Source organism: Rhinoraja longicauda, chromosome 4 (genome assembly GCF_053455715.1).
Source record: "Rhinoraja longicauda isolate Sanriku21f chromosome 4, sRhiLon1.1, whole genome shotgun sequence".
Classification (NCBI taxonomy): domain Eukaryota; kingdom Metazoa; phylum Chordata; class Chondrichthyes; order Rajiformes; family Arhynchobatidae; genus Rhinoraja; species Rhinoraja longicauda.
In genome coordinates, this window is record NC_135956.1 from 43,253,248 (window position 1) to 43,274,703 (window position 21,456).

General features: G+C 47.4%; 2 protein-coding genes across 3 annotated transcripts in view; one reads left to right on the forward strand and one right to left on the reverse strand.

Annotated features, from left to right (window-relative positions):
• The window catches only part of bmper (BMP binding endothelial regulator), a 38,368-nt gene extending 21,559 nt beyond the window's left edge, over positions 1-16,809 (forward strand). The window contains exons 5-16 of the mRNA XM_078397611.1: positions 124-206; positions 1,479-1,569; positions 1,899-1,981; positions 2,399-2,498; positions 3,699-3,808; positions 4,150-4,287; positions 5,169-5,273; positions 6,035-6,080; positions 7,785-8,111; positions 9,468-9,804; positions 10,860-10,990; positions 15,085-16,809. Coding sequence (XP_078253737.1) covers positions 124-206; positions 1,479-1,569; positions 1,899-1,981; positions 2,399-2,498; positions 3,699-3,808; positions 4,150-4,287; positions 5,169-5,273; positions 6,035-6,080; positions 7,785-8,111; positions 9,468-9,804; positions 10,860-10,990; positions 15,085-15,263 — 1,730 coding nt within the window. The 3' untranslated portion in view covers positions 15,264-16,809. The remainder of the gene's footprint in view (positions 1-123; positions 207-1,478; positions 1,570-1,898; positions 1,982-2,398; positions 2,499-3,698; positions 3,809-4,149; positions 4,288-5,168; positions 5,274-6,034; positions 6,081-7,784; positions 8,112-9,467; positions 9,805-10,859; positions 10,991-15,084) is intronic.
• dpy19l1l (dpy-19-like 1, like (H. sapiens)) overlaps positions 16,338-21,456 on the reverse strand; it is a 76,541-nt gene continuing 71,422 nt past the window's right edge. For both annotated transcript variants that reach the window (XM_078397610.1, XM_078397608.1), the window contains 3 exons: positions 19,400-19,499; positions 17,851-17,976; positions 16,338-16,702 (listed from right to left, as the gene is read on the reverse strand). In XM_078397610.1, coding sequence (XP_078253736.1) covers positions 16,534-16,702; positions 17,851-17,976; positions 19,400-19,499 — 395 coding nt within the window. In that variant the 3' untranslated portion in view covers positions 16,338-16,533. The remainder of the gene's footprint in view (positions 16,703-17,850; positions 17,977-19,399; positions 19,500-21,456) is intronic.

Here is a 21,456-nt window from a genome sequence, read left to right on the forward strand (position 1 = left end):
AGGTTCAGTGGGCCAAAAGGCCTCCTGTTGTGTACAATTGTGTGGAGGAGGGTGGAAGGGTGTGGTAATCATCTTGTGATTTGAACATGGTTTTCACTTCCTCTTGTGTTTTTGCCTCTCAAGAGTGCATGTTCGATGGGAAGGTGTTCAACAGCTCAGAAGAATGGCTGGTCCCTTCCAAATCCTGCATGACACGAACATGTCAGGTAGGTTGTATGTCTGTGTCCTGCTGATAATCACAAGTCGGCCAACTTGAATCATAACACAAATAGCTTCTGAGATTACTGATAATCCCAGTGCCGGTGTAAAAGGGCAAGGTTCATACTCTGAGAACTACTAATCATCAGGAACAACAAACAAAGTGCTGGAAGTACTCAGTGGACAGCCAGCATCTGTGGAGGGAAATGGATCGAGACCCTTCATCTGAAAGTAGTCTCGACCTGAAACATTGTCTTCTGTTTCCCCACACAGATGCTGCCTGAACTTCCGAGCTCCTTCAGCAGTGTGACTGTTGGTCCAGATTTGTTTATCACCTGCTATGTAGCTTGTCCTGCTACATACGTGCACCAAAGAGGCCACTCCACCTGTGAAACCCACTCCTCTGCTAAGATCATACCTGTTCTTTGTCCTCCAGTGCCATTTTCCTGTCCTTTCCGGAGATCCTTTGGTCCCCATAACTTCCAGAAATCCACCCATCTGAATAACTCAGTGACAGCCTCCACTACTTCCAGGACAAAGATTTCAAACCTACCAATGTACCAGATTAAAACAAGCTTTTCCCAGTCCAGTCAGCATAGCAACGTACCCACGGACTAACCAAACAACAACCTAGCATAGTCATATCTGCAGGATCCGACTTACTGGGGGCTAGACTCCTCCGTCATAATCCCTGGATACATCATGTCCCACCAGCAAAACAAACTTCTAGTGGGGACTGTACAGGTGAGAGATAGATCACAGACCAGAAATGTCTAAGGAACATCCTCTGGAAATACAAGCCCATGGGTCCAACTGATGCCGTAATCAGCATCCACTTCCTTGTGGCAATCATGAAAAGAAAGATTTTGCATTCTGTTGGTCAGCCTGAGGCTGGATGAACATCAGCGATGTTGATTGGTTTTGTTTGAATGTGAGGGAGGCAGACATTACTGAGATCTGGGCTGTGGAATGAGCAGAGTCTGGTTCAGCCAGTCTGGAGGGAGATGATTGTGAGTGGAGACCTCCTCACTTCCTCTCCGTTCACACAAAGCTGCCCGAGCTGTTAAGGGAAGTGGAGGGGAAGATGAGTCGCTCCCCAGAAGACATCTAGACTCGACCTGCTCCCGTAGCCAGTGTATTTACATGGTGACTCCAGGACATTGCTGGCGAGGGCTCGTGATATGTTGAATGTGGACAATGGGCCTGTGCCAATGGGGTGATCTGCTGAAGGAGCCTATTCACCCACTGTGGTAACGGTCTGAACGTGTGTCCTCCTGCAGGAAGGTGTTGTAACTGAGGCGCAGGTGCTGTGTGTGATCCACTGCAAGAACCCCATCCAGCCACAACATGGATGCTGCCCCCTGTGTCCGGGTGAGTGAACCTTCACCGGGGGAGGTCCAGTTCCAAACATGCTGTTGGGAAAGGGGAGGGGCTGTGGAAGTGGCTGTGGTCACTGTGGCTGCGGGCAGGGCTAAGGATAGAGGGGCAGGTGTGGGCATGTTCTTGCTGGTTTTTACTCCATGACTGGGACATCAGTTCATGGGAGCAGACCTTGTGATCCAGCCATGAGCCGGCCCCAGCAGATAGATTCTCAGCTTTGGGCTCCCTGGCTACTGTGACCCTGTACACTGGCTCCCCACCAGTGGGTCGTCACTGACTCTTTTACATCACCTGATCTCTGCCATTCTGCATTCCCTCAGGCTGTGAGTTTTTCGGTCACCACTACCAAGAAGGAGAACATTTCCACCCAGATGGTGACCATTGTATCGGGTGTTCCTGCACGGTGAGTGTCAACGGAGGCTCCTATCCCCTGTCTCCCGGCTCCCCAGCTCCCAGTTCCCCCATTCCCCGTCCCTGTTTTCCGACCCCCCCTGCTCCCCATCCCCTGTTTACTCGTTCCCCTCCCAGTGCCTTGCTCCCACAGCTCCCCATATCCCCAGCACCCCAATCCCCTGGCTTCCCATTCCCAGCACCCCAATCCACCACACCCTGCACCCTTATTTACCCAATCCTCCGGCTCTTGGTTCCCCCCACTACCCATACCCTAGAAAGCTGCTCCCCAGCTCCCTGTCCTCCCAGCTCCCCGATACCATACCACTCAAATCACCCAGCTCCATGCTCCCTCAACTCCCACTTAAGGAAACTCTGCTCTGTGGCTCTGTGTGGTTCTGTGTTGACCCTGATCTCTGATCGTGTACAGGCTGGTGCGTTGCACTGTGTCCGCGAACTCTGCCCTGTCCTGTCCTGCCCAAAGCACCTCAGCCGAGTGCCGACTGGAAAATGCTGCCCCAGGTGTTTTGGTGAGTGAATTCTGTTTCCTCCTAACTCAATGGGAGCACTGCCCAGATTAAAGAAAATATTTAATGAGGAGTATAATGATAAGGATAATCAAAGTGTGATGATGAATTTTAACTAGTTAATATCAAGCGGCAAGCTGGAGAAGGCAACAGTATAATTAACTACAGGGAAGGCCCGGGCTGGAAATGGAACCAAGATGGGTTAAAATTATCAGAAGGATGGCGCAGAGAAAACGTGGTCATCAATGAGGCCATGGATTTGTTGTGGAAGACAGTCGGTGAATCCACAAATGCAGAGGAGCCTGGCTTATCCTGCAGGAGTTGAGACTGGAGTTTTCTTTCGAGGAGGGAGTGACGCTCACAGGCATGTTTCACAGAAGTCTGGCAAAGAGGTAGATGTCCTGCTGGGGAAAGATAGAAGCAGGAATCTCAAATGCCAGCACAGAGTAGACAGGTCGGAGTGTCAATGTCTGCCATGTACACGGGGCAGAGCTAGAAGAGGACAGCAACCTCAGAGACCTGGATCACCTCCTACTGCAGCATCACAGGATGTCGGATTAAGCTGGAAAGAGTGCAGAGAAGATTTATGAGGATGTTGCCAGGACTCAAGGGCCTGAGCTATCGGGAGAGATTGGGCAGGCCAGGACTTTATTCCTTAGAGCACAGGAAGCTGAGAGGTGTATAAAATCATGAGGGACAAATGGGAGAAGGCAGGAAAATGGGGTTGAAGGGGAGAGTTAGATCAGCCATGATTGAATGGTGGAGTAGACTTAATGGGCCGAATGGCCTAATGCTGCTCCAATCATTTATGAAGATATGATGGATAGGGGAATCAAAAACCAGGTTTAAGTGAGAGGGGACATTTATTAGCAATCTGAGGGGCAACTTTTTTTTAACATAAAGAGTGTTGCGTAAAAGATGGGTATATACAGTAACAACATTTTAAAAACATTTGGTCTGGTACATGGATAGGAATGGTGAAGAGGGATATGAACCAGGTGCTGTCAAATAGGGCTTCTTTTGATGGGCATTCCTGGTCGGCATGAGTGAATTTGGCCAAAGGGCCTGTTTCTGTGCTGTTTGGCTCTGTGACACTACCCTGGATGTGGTTGCTCCTGATGCCGGTCAAGTTCTCTTGATGTGGGAGCTGGGCTCAGCTCTGTCCCTCCAGCAATGCACTGTCTGATTTTGCTTTTGGTGCAGGTCAGCGGCGGGTATTTGACCTGAGAGCCGGAAGCTGTTTGTTTCACAGTGAGGTCTACGACCACGGCACCTCGATCGAGTATGACAACTGCACCTCCTGTGTGTGCAAGGTAAGCCAAGCCAGACCCCTGTCCTGTACAGGGGCTGTACTTCATCAACAAAGGGGTCAGTCAACAGAGGGGAAGGCAATGATTGTTCTTAGTCATGTTGTATTGGAGGCAGAGATTGCTCCCAGTCAGTTTATTGAAGGCAGATTTTTCTCAGTCACTGTGCATTTGAGGCAGAGCTTGAGCAGTGGGCAGCAGGTTGTGGTATGAGTGTGCAGGAGGTTGTTCTGTCAGTGGATGGCTGGTTGTTGTGTCAGTGGGCGGCAGGTTGGGTGAATGGGCACAAGTTGCCGTGTGAGTGGGCATTAGGTTGTATCATATTGCTGACCTGTTTGTCTTCACAGGACTCCAGTGTGATCTGCAGGAAGCGATGCTCGGCCCCAGGGACATGTTGGGGCAGGAAGCAGTGCTGTGAGGAATGCCTGTCTTACATTTCCCCTGAGGAGTTCAAAGTTTGTCGAGTTGGAAACAGGGTATACAAGGTGAGTGCAATCTGGGACACCGGTGAGCTCCACACCCAAGGTGATGGTTAATTGAAGTCATATCCTTGCAGCGGACTGTTCCACAGTCCACCCTGGGTTGGACATTCACCGTCACTATCAAAGAGTGTAGTCCATGATGGGGACCCTCAGACCTGTTCCTGTTGGAACTACCTCTCCTGGCATTCCCACTGGACTCCCTCCCCCAGCGTTCACATTGGACTCCCTCTCCCCCAACATTTCCACTGGACTTTGTCTCCCAGTGTTCCTAATGGACTCTCTCCCAGCATTCCCACTGGATTCCCTCTCCCAGCGTTCCCATTGGACTCCCTCTCCCAGTGTTCTCACTGGACTTGCTGTCTGACAATTCCACTGGAATTTTCTGCCCATTTCCCACTGGAAGTCTCTGTCCTGGATCTCCCACTAGACTCACTCTCCTGGCATTCCTACTGGACTCCCCGTCTGGTGTTCCCTTCGGGTTCCCAGTCCCACTGCTCCCATTGACCCTCGAGTTGCGATTCTTCACGGACTGCCTGCTAGAAAGGTATGGGGACTGATGCTGATGGCCCACGAACTGCCTGGGTCCTGCTTCAGGTCGCCGCCAGGATCTCAGCCTCACCTCGCAGGGGGACGGGGTGAAGCAGCTCAAGGGAAACGAGAAGCTGTGGTGTGGAGCCAACAGTGGAGCACAGGGTTTACCTGAGACAGGCAGTGCTGCCCAGCCAGGGTGCAGCGTGGGAACTCCTGCTCCACCCACGGGTGATAGAGACGGGACAGGGTTTTACAGTATCTAGTGGTCAACATATGAGGGCTGTGATGCATGGTTTATAAGTACGGTCCCACGGAGATGTGGTAATCAAACGCTACCTCTGCTGAATCCTCAGGATGGAGAGATGTGGTCAGCCGTCAACTGCTCGCTCTGTGTCTGTAAGAAGGGAGTGATGGAATGTCGGAGGAAGGAGTGTCCCCCAGTCAAGAGCTGCCCCATGGTGAGTGCATGCACTGGGTCAGCCCAGTGCCTGAGTCCTGCATTATACCCAGTGCCACATGTCCCACACTGTGCCTAGTGCTGCGTGCCCCTCGACGTGACCAATGTTACGTGTTTGCACTGTGCCCAGTGATGCATGTCCCACACTGTGGCTGTGCAGGGTGCCATGTGCCCTACACTATGTCCATTGATGTATCCAATGCTTTGTCCCGCACTGTATATCCAGTGCCATGCCCGCACTGGCCCTTGCTGTGCATCCAGTGCTGTGTATCCAGTGCCATGTCCCGCACTGTCGAGTGCTGTGTATCCAGTGCTATGTCCCGCACTGTCCCATGCTGTGTCTCCAGTGCCATGTCCCGCACTGTCCAGTGCTGTGTATCCAGTGCCGTGTCCCTCACTGTCCCATGCTGTGTATCCAGTGCCATGTCCCGCACTGTCGAGTGCTGTGTATCCAGTGCTATGTCCCGCACTGTCCCATGCTGTGTATCCAGTGCTGTGTACCACACCATCCAATGCTGTCTGTCTCACACTTTACTCTCATGTGTCCAGTGAGAGGAACAGTTCAGTCAGCATTCCAGGTGCAAGCCTCAGGTCCTCTCTCCTGCTGATGTCACACGGCGCAGTTCTGAATAATCTTCCGCGTCCCGTATTTCCATTTCCCAGTCTCAGTTACGTGAGGCAGTGAAAGTATTCTTGAGGCCATACAGGGAAACAAACTACTCAATGGTCATCATTGTACTGACAGTGTGTTCAATCCGGCAGGGGAAAGCCATCAACAGGAATGGATGCTGCGCCATTTGTCCCGAAAGTGAGTGTAATCCCCCCAGAAAAATTAAATATATTTACATACTGTACCTCACCAACCCTCATCTCCTTAACTCCTTCGGCCTCCTTCATCCTGCCCTCCCTGTAACACCCATCTCCACCTCTCAATATCTCTGCATCTTCCTCCAGCCCCTACACCACTTCCTCTCTTCAACCCCCATCTACACTGCTCACTATCTGTATAACCCCATTCACTCACTGTACCCTCCCCTATCTCCAAAAACCCTGCCCCTAAATCCCTCTCTATATGTGATTCCCACCAGCACCAGCACCCGTCTCAATCTCTATAATACCCTCCAACTACACTACCTCCTCTCTTTAACCCCCATCTACACTCCTCCTTATTTCTATAGCCCTTTACCCACCCCGATCTCTATAAACGCTTCCAGGCCCTAAACCCCTCCCTATCTATGTAAACCCAGCCAGCCCCTAAACCTTGGCCTATCGCTGTAATCCTCACTGGCCCCAACACCCCTCCCTATCTCTAATCCAATCTAGCAAATCACTGACCCATGCTCTCAAGAGCAGGACCCCAGCATTGAACCCTGCAGAGAGCCACCATCACCCGCTGCTCCAAAAGATTTTGATTACCATCTCCTGTCCTTAAACCCTTTCCTATGCATTACCCCAGACTCAAATGCTTTAAGTTTAAATATCCTTGTTATGTGGCTCTTTATCATAAGGGTTCTGAAGATCCAGCCACACCTCATCCACTGGTTCTGCCTGAGCTATTCGACCAGTCACACCCTCAACGCCATCACCTGTGCTCTCTTCTCAGATACACACTGATCTTGCTGAATGCTTTGCATTTTTTGTATCTCATCCTTTATGTTATTTCAAGCCTCACTGTTGGAGCCACTCTGTCACGACCCTGGGCCCATCTCTGATCTTGCAGCAGAAGTCCTGATCATATGTTTTTGTGTAGACCCTGAGTTTAAGGCTGACCGTGTGTTTGTGTGCACACCTCGTATTTTGCACGGACCCTGTGTTTTGCACTAACCCTCTGTTTTTACGCTGACCTGTGTTTTTGTGCGTACCTGTATTTATGCACTGACCCAGTGTTTATGCAGCGACCCAGTGTTTTTGTGCGTACCTGTATTTGTTCACTGACCCAGTGTTTTTGCAGTGACCCTGTGTTTTTGCACTAACCCTCTGTTTTTACGCTGACCTGTGTTTTTGTGCATACCTGTATTTGTGCACTGACCTGTGTTTTTGTGCGTACCTGTATTTGTGCACTGACCTGTGTTTTTGTGCGTACCTGTATTTATGCACTGACCCAGTGTTAATGCAGTGACACTGTGTTTTTGCACTAACCCTGTTTTTATGCTGACCTGTGTTTTTGTGCGTACCTGTATTTATGCACTGACCCAGTGTTTATGCAGTGACCCTGTGTTTTTGTGCATACCTGTATATGTGCACTGACCCAGTGTTTATGCGGTGACCCTGTGTTTTTGTGCATACCTGTATTTGTGCACTGACCCAGTGTTTATGCAGTGACCCTGTGTTTTTGTGCGTACCTGTATTTGTGCACTGACCCAGTGTTTATGCAGTGACCCTGTGTGTTTGTACTGACCCTGTGTTTTTGTGCGTACCTGTATTTGTGCACTGACCCAGTGTTTATGCACTGACCCAGTGTTTTTGCAGTGACCCTGTGTGTTTGTACTGACCCTGTGTTTTTGTACTGCAGAGCCGGGGGTCTGTACGGTGTTCGGAGACCCACATTACAACACCTTCGACGGCAGGGCCTTTAACTTCCAGGGAACGTGCCAGTACGTGCTGGCGAAGGACTGCTCTCGTGCGGCCAGCTTCCAGGTGCTGGTGCAGAACGATGCCCGCAGGACGCAGGCCTACTCCTGGACCAAGTCCATCGAGCTGGTGCTGAGCACCGGCACCATCAGCCTCGGGCAGCACCTGACCGTGAGGAGGGACGGGCTGAAGATCGCACTGCCGCACCAGGACCCGCACTTCTCCATCACGCTGGACGGATACCTGCTGAGGGTGACCACCGCGGCAGGTGAGGGGGGAGGCAGGGCAGTCCCTACAAAGGTCTACTCCTCCATCAACCTACCATGGGTCACCCTCCATCTCACAGCTAGGCAACCTCTTCTCCCACCTCACAACTGGGCAGTTCCTCCCCACCCCACAGCTGTGAATCCCCTCCCCCATAGCTGGGCAGTCCCTCTTTTCATCGCACCACTGCACCAATCCTCCCCTCTCCTCACAGTCCATCAAGTTGTGGTGGCTTGAACTACCTCCTTCTCAAAGACACACGCACAGGAAATGCCAGTCCCACAGCTGCAGGTGAAGAAGCTTTTCCCCCATCACCTGTGCTTCCCGGGACTACTATTGGTTTGGGTTTATTATTTGTATTGGTCGTGTGTACTGAGATGACAGTGATAAACTTTGCATGGCATGCTTTTCAGTCAAATCATAACATTAAGTGGTGCAAAAGACAAAAGAAAGCAAGAGTGCAGAACGTAGTGTAAGAGCTGAAGAGAAAATGCAGATGAAAAAATCCAAGGTCTTCAGTGAGGTAAACTAGGGGATCAGAAATTCAGCACTATCGCATGAGAGGTCCGTTCAGTGTTCTCATAACAGTGGGGAAGGCGGTGCTGCCCAGCCATCGATGGAGAGGCTAGTCTTGGTGATGGACTGGACGATATCTGTCACTCTGAAACCTTGAAAGTAAATGTCTAGTCACTCACACATTGCTCTTGTGGGATCTTGCTGTGTACAGATTAACAGATTTCCCGAGCTACATCCGTTCCAATGCTCCAGATGTACCGATGGACAGTGAGATGATTGGGCAGCTGCAGGTTGTGTAAGGCAGTGCATAATTTTAAAAGAAGCATTTAAGGAGGATCTAGACCATCACATTAATCACTGAGGTAGACAACTATGGAGCACTTGCTGGAATGGCGAATGATATGAACTTGGTGGGCCAAAGGTGCTGTTTCTCTACCTTCTCTATGACTAAATATATGCTCCAGATTAAAATGTAGGTTACATGTAACAGTCACCCACCAGGAGCATTCCTGACAACAGGAGGTGAGGCAGAAGGGCTGGATCTGTCCTGATCTTGGCCAGTGCAGAACCCATCAGCGAGAGATCTTTGGTCATCATCTCCAGGTCTGGCCCATTACACAAGATATTTCACAGTACTGTACCAAATTACCCAGCGACAGAGGGTGAACTGAAGGCAGGCTGCAGGTTGTACAGGTGGCTGATGGTGGCTATTGTTGGATTGTTTTGTTACAACATAAGGCTCCTCGGTATGGCACGGTGGCTGCTGACCCCGTGCTGGGACTTGGATCCAGCCCTGGTGGCTGGGGGAGGGAGTGCAGAGAGTAACATGTTCTTGTGTCCCCAGGTATCGACGTATCCTGGGACGGGGACAGTTTTGTTGAGGTCATGGCTACTCCTGCTCTGAAGGGCAAACTCTGCGGCCTGTGCGGAAACTACAACGCACACAAGCGTGATGACTTAATTGGAGGAGACGGCAACTTCAAGTTTGACGTTGATGCCTTTGCTGAGTCGTGGCGTGTGGACAGAGACAAGGTGTGTAAGCAGGCTCAGAGAAGGCTCTGGCCACACACCTGTACCGGCACCGTGAAGGTCAAGTTCCGCGCTCACCGCGAGTGCCAGAGACTCAAGTCCTGGCCGTTCAGGAATTGCCATGCCAAGGTCGACTACGTGCTCTTCTACAGGTGAGTCTCCACTAAAGGTGTATCCCTGGGCTCTGTCTGTAGCTGTAGGAGTACTGAGGTTAACCTGTCACTGGAGGAATACAGGTGTGTCCACTGAGGTCTTCTACTTGCAGCTGTGGTGGTACATGTCTGTCCCTGGGGGTCTTCCTGTGACTGGGGTACAGGTGTCTCCCTGATGTCTACCTGTGGTTGTTGGGATGCAGGTGTATCCCCTCTGGTCTACTTATGATGTTAGGGTACGCAGGGCATTTGCTGTGACTGTGAGGTACAGGTAAGTTTCCTGGGGCTCTCCCTGTGGTGGTGACATAAATACGTGTCCCCAGGAGGTCCTCCCATGGCTGTGAGCATGCCTGAATGCGGTCTGAGGGAGGAAATGTGCTGCTTCACCTGTTTGATGTGACATCGAGAGGAGTCGCAGGCTTCAAACCCACTCCAGGGTCAGGAAGTGACATTACCCCCCACTCCCCACAATTCGCATCTCGACAGCAAGAAATGGCCTTTCACGGCTACAGGACATCCATCATCTCTGAAATAGTTTGTAATGTGGAGAAAAGGCCGCAGCGAGTCCTGGCAACATTATCCCAGTGACACCAGCCCCGGAAACAGCGAGTTCCAACAACACCAGCCCAGTGGCAGCGAGGTCCTGGTGACACCAGCCCTGACAACAGCAGATCCTGGTGACAGTATCCCAGTGACACCAGCCCTGACAACAGCAGATCCTGGTGACAATATCCCAGCCACACACACCCCAGCAACAGCGAGTGCCAGTAACACCAGTCCCGGCAAAAACAAAATGATGGTGACATGGTCTGCCCTAGTTCTGTTGGCAGAGGAGTAACCTCATGTAGAGTCCCATGAACTCCCCCAGTATCCTGGAATTTCTCATCCACAGAAATTCAACTTCACAGCCATGAGGGGGGGGGGCAGACCTGCATAGGGCTTGTAAAAATGTAGCTGGAGGAAGATTGGTAGCAAATGGCACAGCATGGTAGATGTACGTTGATAGTCTCGTCTTGAGTAGTTGTGTCCTTTCCTCCTGTGTTCCTTTGCCACAGATCCTGCGTCACCGATATGTGTGAGTGCCCCGTACACAAGAACTGTTACTGTGAGTCGCTGATCGCCTACACACGGGCATGTCAGAGGGAGGGGGTGCGTGTCCATTGGAAGCCGGAGCTGAGCTGCCTGGGTGAGTTTATGGCCCGCACTCAGCTGATCAGCAGCTTGCATATCGTAGCCTGTCGAGAATGGTGTGGACATTGTATAAGTCATTGTGAGATACTGTTACTCATCGCACTAAGATAGAGGTTTGTTTGGATGGCTAACAGAAAATCCAGATTGTTCTTTCACTTCTGGCACCATCATGGGGAATTCACCCAGGGTTGCCTGGCACACCTGTGATTTTTTTCTATTACAAATCTCAAATTGTGGAGTACATAGGCAAATAAATAAATGATGGGTCTTTGTCCCAAACATTATGGAGGGCACTGTAGATGTGGGTTTAGACCTGCCCGCACAATGAGTGTATTGGAGGGCAGCTCAGGTGGCCAGCCCAGGGATCAATGGTCAGTGCCTCCTGTTCCTCAGCCACAGACCGTGCCAGTGGCCACACATTTACCGTGGACATATCCACATCGGACACACACGGCGTTTCCATCGTCGTAAACTGTCAGCCTGCTTCCCACTATCAAATCCTTCAGCAAGGGATATTTGAAGTACTAACCAGTCTGAACCACGAACAAGAATGTGGGACCAGGAAAGGATCGTGTGGCCCCTCAAGCCTACCCCACCACTTAATAGAATTATAGCTAATCTACGCTGGCCTCTTCTGTGCCATTTTTCCAGACCCCTCTATTCCTCCATCTATCAATATTTTGCTGCTGGGCTACCCTTGGTAATTCTGCTTTGTTACATAAAACCAAATTTCTGTTCCTCACATCCTCTGCCCTTGCCTATCACATTATGATGGTCAGTTCCTCCTTACTATCTTTTAGTTTAGTTTAGAGATACAGTGTGGAAACAGGCCCATCAGCCCACCGAGTCAGCGCCAACCAATGATCCCCGCACACTCTAACAGTATCCATCACACACCAGGGATAATTTACAATTTTGACAGCCTTCCTGGTATGTGATTCACCAGGACACTGGTCCCAGTGTGGGGTTCAGGTGGGGCCCATCTGAACTGAACAGTTTTCTCTTTCCCAGTACTGGTAGCAGTGCCCCATAAATCAGAGACAATTTCTCCCACGCTAAGTTTTAAGTCATCCATTTATTTCTCAACTCTATTTACCCTTGGTTAATGTGCACATGACTGAAACAGTCATAGAAACAGAAAATGGGTGCAGGAGGAGGCCATTTGGCCCTTCGAGCCAGCACCACCATTCATTGTGATCATGGCTGATCATCCACAATCAGTAATCTGTGCCTGCCTTCTCCCCATATCCCTTGATTCCACTAGCCCCTAGAGCTCTATCTAACTCTCTTTTAAATTCATCCAGTAAATTGGCCTCCACTGCCTTCTGTGGCAGAGAATTCCACAAATTCACAACTCTCTGGGTGATTATCACACATGTGGTTCTGCTGTTCAAGTTTGCTGTTCATAATCCACCAGAACCTCATTCTTGTTCCAGCTACACTGTAGTGCCCAAGTACACCATTACCATTGGATCTTCCCTCTTTCTCGCCCCAAGTTCTTCTCCAACCTAGAAGAGATGTCCTAAACCAGGCAATGGAGTCTAGGGACTCTTCCTTTACTGAAGAAAACAGTATATCTTCCCCAAACTCTACTGTCCCCATAACTACATGTATCTTTCCTGCAACAAATGGCTCTCCCCTATCATGGTGCTACAAACAGCTAACATACAATGCATTCAGAAAGTATTTAGACCCCTTCATTTTTTCCACATTTTGTTACGTTACATCCTTATTTTTAAATGGAGTAAATTCATTTTTTAATCATCAATCTACACACAATACCCCAGAATGAAGAAGCGAAAACAGGTGTTTAGAAATTTTTGCAAAGTAATTAAAAAGAAATAACTGAAATATCACATTGACATAAGTATTCAGTCTCTTTGCTTAATTGAGCAAAATTGAGCAAATTGAGCTTAGATTCATCCTGTTTCCATTGATTATCATTGAGATGTTTCTACAACTTGATTGGAGTCCACCAGTGGTAAATTAAATTGATTGGACATGATTTGGAAAGGCACACACCTGTCTATATAAGGTTCCACTTTGACAGTGCAAAAGCCAAGCCATGAAGACGAAGGAATTGTCCGTAGACCTCCGAGACAGGATTGTATCGAGACACAGATCTGGGGAAGGGTATAAAACAATTTCTGCAGCATTGCAGATCCCGAAGAGCACAGCGGCCTCCGTCATTCCTAAATGGAAGAACTTTGGAACCACTAGGACTCTTGATAGAGCTGGCCACCCGGCCAAACTGAGCAATCGGGAGAAAGGCCTTGGTCAGGGAGGTGGTCAAGAACCCGATGGTCACTCTGACAGAGCTCCAGAGTTCCTCTGTAAAGATGGGAGAACCTTCCAGAAGGTCCATTATATCTGCAGCACTCCACCAATCAGGCCTTTATGGTAGAGTGGCCAGACGGACGCCACTCCTCAGTAAAAGGCACATGACAGCCCGCTTGGAGTTTGTCAAAAGGCACCAAAAGGACTCTCAGACCATGAGAAACAAGATTCTCTGGTCTGATGAAAACAAGATTGAATTATTTGGCCTGAATGCCAAGCGTCACCGCTCATCAGCTGGCCAATACCATACCTACGGTGAAGCATGGTGATGGCAGCATCATGCTGTGGGGATGTTTTTCAGCGGCAGGAACTGGAAGACTAGTCAGGATCGAGGGAAAGATGAACGGAGCAAAGTACAGAGAGATCCTTGATGAAAACCTGCTCCAGAGCGTTCTGGACCTCAGCCTGGAGTGGAGGTTCACCTTCCAACAGGACAACGACCCTAAGCACACAGCCAAGACAACACATGAGTGGCTTCGTCACAAGTCTGTGAATGTCCTTGAGTGGCCCAGCCAGAGCCTGGACTTGAACCCGATCGAATATCTCTGGAGGGACCTGAAAATAGCTGTGCATTGACGCTCCCCATCCAACCTGACAGAGTTTGAGAGGATCTACAGGGAGGAATGGGAGAAATGACCCAAATACAGGTGTGCCAAGCTTGCTGCCAAAGGTGCATCAACAAAATACTGAGTAAAGGCTCTGAATACTTATGTAAATGTGATATTTCAATTATTTCTTTTTAATTACTTTGCAAAAATGTCTAAACACCTGTTTTGCTTTTTTATTATGGGGTATTGTGTGTAGATTGATGATTAAAAAAAAAGAATTTAATCCATTTTAAAATAAGGCTAAAACGTAACAAAATGTGATAAACGTGAAGGGGTCTGAATACTTTCTGAATGCACTGTAGATCTTCCCTGCAGTCCCCACTCTTATCTACTTGGGGAGCAAAGAACCCCATATCTGTTGGTTAGAGATAACGGCTGAGGGTCCTGTGGAACCATCCTCTGGATCACGCTACCTGCTCCATCTACAGTCACGCCATTCTGTCCAAACATTTGCCAGTTTAGAGGTAGTTAATCTAAGGGGTGTGACTGTCGTCTGGAATATTGTATCCAGGTCATTCTCCCCCTCTCGTGTTTCGCCAAGCTCATAGCTCAGGCTTTATCTCATTGATGCTGAGTTGGGTCCTTCAGCAGCAGTCATGTTGCGGAAATACCCACTGCTTACCACACTGGAATCCACCAGTTCCCACATATTTCAACTCCAACCCAGTTACAATTAATTAGTTGTACCTCTTCGTTGAATTGGTTCATTTGTACTGCTTTGGGAGACCTTGCTGACACTGATGTATCCTGATTTTTAAACTCTTGACCAATCAGAATAGGCAAAAATATAGTAAAAGAAAAATACTCACCAATTCCATAGCAGATCTTATAGTGCCCTAGCACCTCTTTCCTCTCTGTGCTGCTGCAGGTCTTAGCTGCACTGGAGCCCTGAGCTGCATTTATAGCTCGGCCGCTGCTGCGTGCTCTCCCAGGTCCTCTTCCCCGGTCTGCTGCAGTGGGCCTGCTGACGCCCTCAAGCGAGAGTGCAGGGAGAACCTGTGACCTATGTTATCCTTTGGGTATTTAATCGTCAATATACCAACCACCCCCTGAGTGCCAGACCCAGGGAGCAGAAACTAGTGGAATATCTGTAACATCACCAACATTGTTTGCTGTTTCTAATCTTTGCTCCTCCTCCTTATAGCTACGCAGTGTAAACACGGTGCCGTGTACAATACGTGTGGCCCGGGCTGCCCCAAGACCTGTGAGAACTGGAATGAAATCGGCCCATGCAACAAGCCATGTGTGGCGGGCTGCCACTGCCCTGCCAACTTGGTGCTCCACAGGGGATGGTGCATAGAGCCAGCCTTGTGCCCCCGGTGACCGCCGAGGCTCCTCAATGTGAACAGACCTCGGGTGCCTGAACCCGCTGCATCTCCACCATGCACAAGAAGGGAACAGAGGAGCGTGTGGTAGATTCTGGAATGAGCTAATGGATAGAGTCCCATTGGACAGAATTTGAGAAAAATGTGCTGATTATATAAACAAACTAAATTTTAAATTAATATAAAGACTCAAACCAGTCAAACAAAATCATTTATTTTACTATTCTATGCATTTGTATACCTTAAACACACATTGCATCTGATTGTGTGAATATGCTGATGAATTTGCTATTTGAAAAGAGTAAAGGACATTATCTCAGCAGGGCTTTCAGCATCACCTCTCCCTTGACTGCAAGACATGTTTCTGTCCTAAGCCAAGACAGACAGTACAGGAACACGACCTTGGATCGTTTAAACTGTTCTCTTGCAAAGAGCCTGTCACAGGTGGAGATACAACCAGGGATCAATGATGCACTCCATGTTACCACCCCCAGTGTGGCTGCTCTTCCAGGACCAGGATCTCTCCCTGCTTTGCATCTGTGGGTATTCCAGCTACTCTGCCTCAGACACAAATGAGATCAACCACTGTGACTCCATTGTCAAGGTGTTTGCCAGTATGAAAACCAAAGATGATGCACACACACACCAGGATCACAGCTAATGGTTTTTTTTATTCCTTTGCACTGCCTTCCTCTCAACTACCTTCCTTCCCTCATCCAGTGTGCAATCTAGTTCTGGAAGTGACTGCATATTGGAATGAAAATGCTGAGCAACTGAGGACTGCAGTGCTGTAAAAAACCCCAGGATGGGATGGATACAGCTCAGACTGGAACTTCTCAGCCAGAGAATAAGATGGATACTGTAGGGACTGGAACATCTCCATCTGAGGATGGGATGGGAACAACACAGACTGGGTCATCTCCATCAAAGGGACAGATGGGACTGGGACATCAACAGAGGATGGGACAATACGCCACAGACCAGGTCATCTCCATCAAAGGATGGAAAGTAAACGGACAAAGACTGGGAACATTTACAACTTTCATAAAATACGAGAAGCTCAATGTTTACTCACAAAATCTTTATTGAAAATAATCACATATGCATTAACTCCATAAAGACATGAAAATACTGCTTATAAAGGAACAATTACAAAGATCATATTTCTACATTTGTTTTCATTCACACCTCCAGTTGCCATATACAAGAAATTTGGGCGCCCATATCAGCACAGAAATGTTTAACCACACCTGTCCATCCACAGACCTTTATGTCCAGCTATGACTTTTCTTCATCTTTAAGATTTTGTAAATATCATTCTGAAACACAAGAGTGAAGTGTGGAGCCGGTGATTTGGAAATCACAGAGCACAAAGGTGTTTTCATTGCATTTTCCACATCTTCCACATCCCAAATTTCTGGCATACTGCAGCCCTCTCTGTGGAGAACAGAAACATTTCAGCACGGTAGAAGAAACTGCTACCCATCAACAGACAATATTGTGGCTCCTAGGTAGACACAAAATGCTGGAGTAACTCAGCGGCTCAGGCAATATCTCGGGAGAGAAGGAATGGGTGACGTTTCGGGTCGAGACCTTTCATCAGTCTGAAGAAGGGTCTCGACCCAAAACGTCACCCATTTCTTCTCTCCCGAGATGTTGCCTGACCTGCTGAGTTACTCCAGCATTTTGTATCTACCTTCGATTTTAACCAGCATCTGCAGTTTTTTCACTACACATATCTGATTCGTGGCTTCTGTTTTAAACTGACATCCATGTCTAGAGTTCTGAGCTGTGTTGGAGGCAGATGGGTATTATCCATTTGTACTAATGATAATGCCTGGTGCATGAGGAACTCAGTCTGATGCTGAATGGTAGGGACACGAGACAAATTTCATTCCTGCCAAAGGACCATGGGGCTAACGAAGAAGGAGTTGGCAAGAATTTATGTTGTTCACAATAGTAATTATTTTGAGGAATACCCAATTCCAAAATTAGCATGGAAATCAAGTTAGCAAAACAAAAATGGCAGAAATAGACCACAACAAAGGGATATGATTTCAATATAACCATTACCGCTGGACATTGAACACCGTCATGTCCGGAACTAACAGCAGCTCAAAGAGTTGCTGCCACCTCTGACCAGTAGCCTAAGTGGGCAATCTCACCTATCTGGCAGCTGCTGGACAATCAAGAGGCTGGGAACTTACAGCAAGTGACTCATCTCCACAAAGCCTTCATCTGCAACTTTCAGCCAAGTGTGTGATGAGACCTGCCTGGATAAGTGCACCAGCAGTATACAAGCTTGATACTTCCAGCAGTGCCCATCTGCCTTAGGGAGATGAAGGATGCTGCAATATCATGGCTTATCTACAGGATTCGTAAATAAAAACTTAATTGGCATTTCAGAAGGGATATTATTCATTAACAATGAGATTAAAAAAACATGAAAGAGGGAGCTTGTTTGACTGCAATAAACTGGGAGTATCCCTCGGTTAGGCAGAGGCGGAAGCAGAGGAGAAATGTCCCTGCATGAAGGAACATGAATGTAACTCAGATCAATTAAAGCCTTAAAAAATTTCACACACCTCGTTTTCCTCAAACACCAGGACTCTTCAAAAATAAAGTACTCTACTCCCAGGCTAAGGAGCCCGTTCTTCACCTCCTCTGCCGACTTCCGACTGTACATCGCATACACCAGTTTTGTTCTTTCCCTGTTTGAGAATAAGCAGAGATTTGTTTTGGAAAGGGGAAGAGTGGGGGAGGTGGTTAGGAGGAAATGCTTCGGTAATGAGCATGTGGTTCAGGTTGGCCGGTTGAAGGGACGTAGATTCAAAACAGGGGGAAAAAAAGCTAAGAACTCTCAGAGTTCAGAGGATAATATAAGTGATCAATAGTAATGGAGGAGCATGGGACGGGTGGTAATCAATGCTGTCAGATAAGGAGAAGTGGGGTGGTACCAGCAGGCAATCCCACTACACAATGTGCCACCATCTTAGAACTTGAATTTAAGGTTCTGGGTGAGAGTGAAATCCAGCAGGAGGTTTTAAAAAGCAACCATCTTGTCAAGAGGTGTGGCCCTGGCAACAGAGAAGGAAAGAAGCATGCGTATTTGTAGGCCGGGACTGTCAAACATGAAGGGCTTTTATCCCAAGACTGAACCATCAATGGCGGATTAATAATGCAGTGAGGAGCGTACAGAACAGTACAGCACAGGAACAGTACACCACAATGTTTGTTACGAACATAACACCATGTTAAACTGATCTATATTCCTCTATTCCATGTGCCTATCTAAAAGCCTCTTAAATGCCACCATTGTATCTGCCTCCACCACACCCATGTCAATGTGCTCCAGGCCCCCATCATTCTCCCCGTCCGTGCAATAAAAACTTGCCCCACACATTTCCTTTAAACTTTCCACCTCCCACCTTAAAGCTATGTACTCTAATGTTGGACATTTCCACCCTGGGAAAAGGGTTCTGTCTAACCTATATCAATGCCTCTCACAATTTTATATCTCTCTATCAAGTCTCTCCACAACCTCTGGTGTCCATAAATCAGTGACTTGATAGATGGAATGACACACTTGGTTCTTCAGATTTTTTGCAGCTTCTCAGATACTGAGATCAGCATCAGATCAGTTCAACTGGCAGAAATACCAAGAGACTGAGGCCACATCGCCAGGTCAGACCAGACCAGTGATACTGAAACAGGGCAAAGATGTTAGACAAGTGAAGGGTGGTCAGACTGAGGACGTTTACACTCAGCCGAGAAGATGCCTTGATAAAAGGTTCTATTTTATGGGTATTTTGCGAGCTATTCGGGAAGCACATTGACAGGGCAGAATCAGGAAAATGGAAAGTTTACGAAGGAAGGGAGGATTCAGAAAATGGAAATAAAACACAAGGTAGTAAAACTAGATCACAATACAACTAGAAATATATTTTCTTAACAAAATGCTCAAAATATTTTCTAAAATGCTTATCCCATCTCCATGGTCCCCAGTAGCAGAATTTTCTAATATTAAAATAAACATTTAAACAAATCAATTCAAAAACAAAAGATGGTCAAAATGCCATTGAAATTAAGCAGATGTAGATATCACAGTGACAAAGAACAGCAGCGGTTACTCACCTCAGGCCTGCATCTTCATAGTGTGGGTGGTTTACGATAGGACGCCCTGTCGATAATTTGATGCTTGCCATTGTGGGCATAGCTCCAGCAAACACAGCATCTGAATTACAAATGAATTATTTTATTTACTAATAGATATCTGTCAATAGTTGTTGGTCATTCAGTTTTAAAATACAATGAATTATACTTAAACCCTCTATGGTCTATACACACACACACACACTCCCAAATAGTACCCTGATCCATCGATAAATTGGAGGCAAATCAACATTAAATCAAGTACCTGAACCGCACTGCTCCTGTTTCTGCATCTGGCTGTTTTCCTTGTGTATCCTGTACTAACGTCCAAGGTAAATAAGTGTTGAGTGACCTGCTCCTATCCTCTGACCACACAACCACTCAGCCTGATTAAAGCACTAGGCCAGGGCCCTGTTCCAATTACTATACTTGGATGGCTTCCCTTTCCCAGTTAGAGTACACAGAAACTGCAATAATAAATAGAAGCAAAACTTTTGTTTAAAACAATTTGCCTTTGGCTACTGACCAGTTCCTTATGTTTGGACCCTAACCAGACAGATAAATCAGTGATTTCATCCAGCTGCGTCACAGAGAACACTGCCCATAGTATATAGAAATATCATCATGCACAGATGTATTAAAAACATAAGCAAAATACGAGAAATGAGGTTGGTGCAAAAAGGAACCCCTTTAGAAGTTATAACTGAGCTGATAACATTGGTGCAGAATGTTATGCTGCTCTGTAAACCAGCATCTGCAGTTCCTTGTGCCTCTACATTATAATGCAGTCAGTTATCTGGTGCCGAGATGCGTTTCAGCTGCAAGAGGCGTAATTAGCAGCACTGTCATGACAGTGATCATAATTCAGCTAGAATTATTATGCAAATCAAAGTTAATAAAATAAAATAAATAAAAGTTCTCAGATAGGGCAAGGCCAGTTTTACATGATGATGTAGAAAGTGTTATTTTGTGAGTAAATTGCAAGAGTAGTACAAGGTTTACAAGTAAGGCTCAAATCAAATACCTTTCCGAGAAGCTGCCAAATCCTGATATTTATCAGGAAACATACAGGGCAGGTTCAATGTAAAAAAAAGAGGAGAGCCTTTAATAAACACCTGGAGAGGTCTGGGGTAAAATTAGTATCAGGGAGAAAAGAAAATGGGTCCAATGCAAACACTGCATTAAAATGGAGCATTATCCCGCTGAACAGGATACACCGGGTTGCAAGACCAAATACATAAAAATCATCAGAACTGATGAAATGCATCCTGAGATTTTAACAGAAGCCAAGAGGAAAAAAAACAGGCCCTGACCATTGTTTTACAAACCTGGACTGAGGCAGAGCCACTGATGATTCCTTCCAGCATTTGTTTTTATTTAACAAACCCCACTGCTGGAGAATTGCTGAAGTTACACCATTAGATAAAGAGAGAGCAAGGAGAGAGCTGATCATTACAGAATGCTCAGTGCTGACCAAGCACCCAAGGAAAGCTCATTGTGAAATTGAATTCAATTGGGATAAATGGGAGGTATTATTTGGGACAAACAAACCAGGCCAGGCAATACATGGTCATTTTAATTTGTGGATAGGATTTAGGCATTGTGAGCAACACCCATATTTACTGCACATAACTGACAACCAGTCAACTAAGAAGCTAGTTTTGAGCCAGTTACAACCACACTGGCTGATTTAAGGTCACATATGGCCAAACTGGTAAGGACAGCCAGTGTGAAGAAGAATCAGACAGCTTTTGCTACAAAGACTGCATTTATAAAATCAATTTTCAAATTATTTGAAATGAATTCACTAGTTGAGGAACTGAAAAGATCATTCTGAAGAAGGGTTTCGCCCCGAAATGTCACCCATTCCTTCTCTCCAGAGATGCTGCCTGTCCCGCTCAGTTACTCCAGCCTTTTGTGTCTATCTTCGGTTTAAACCAGCATCTGCAGTTCCTTCCTACACAAGATCATTCTGAATTTGAGTTTCTGGATCAATGGTCCAGAGCTTGTACTGTTAGTCCCATAACTTAATGTATGAT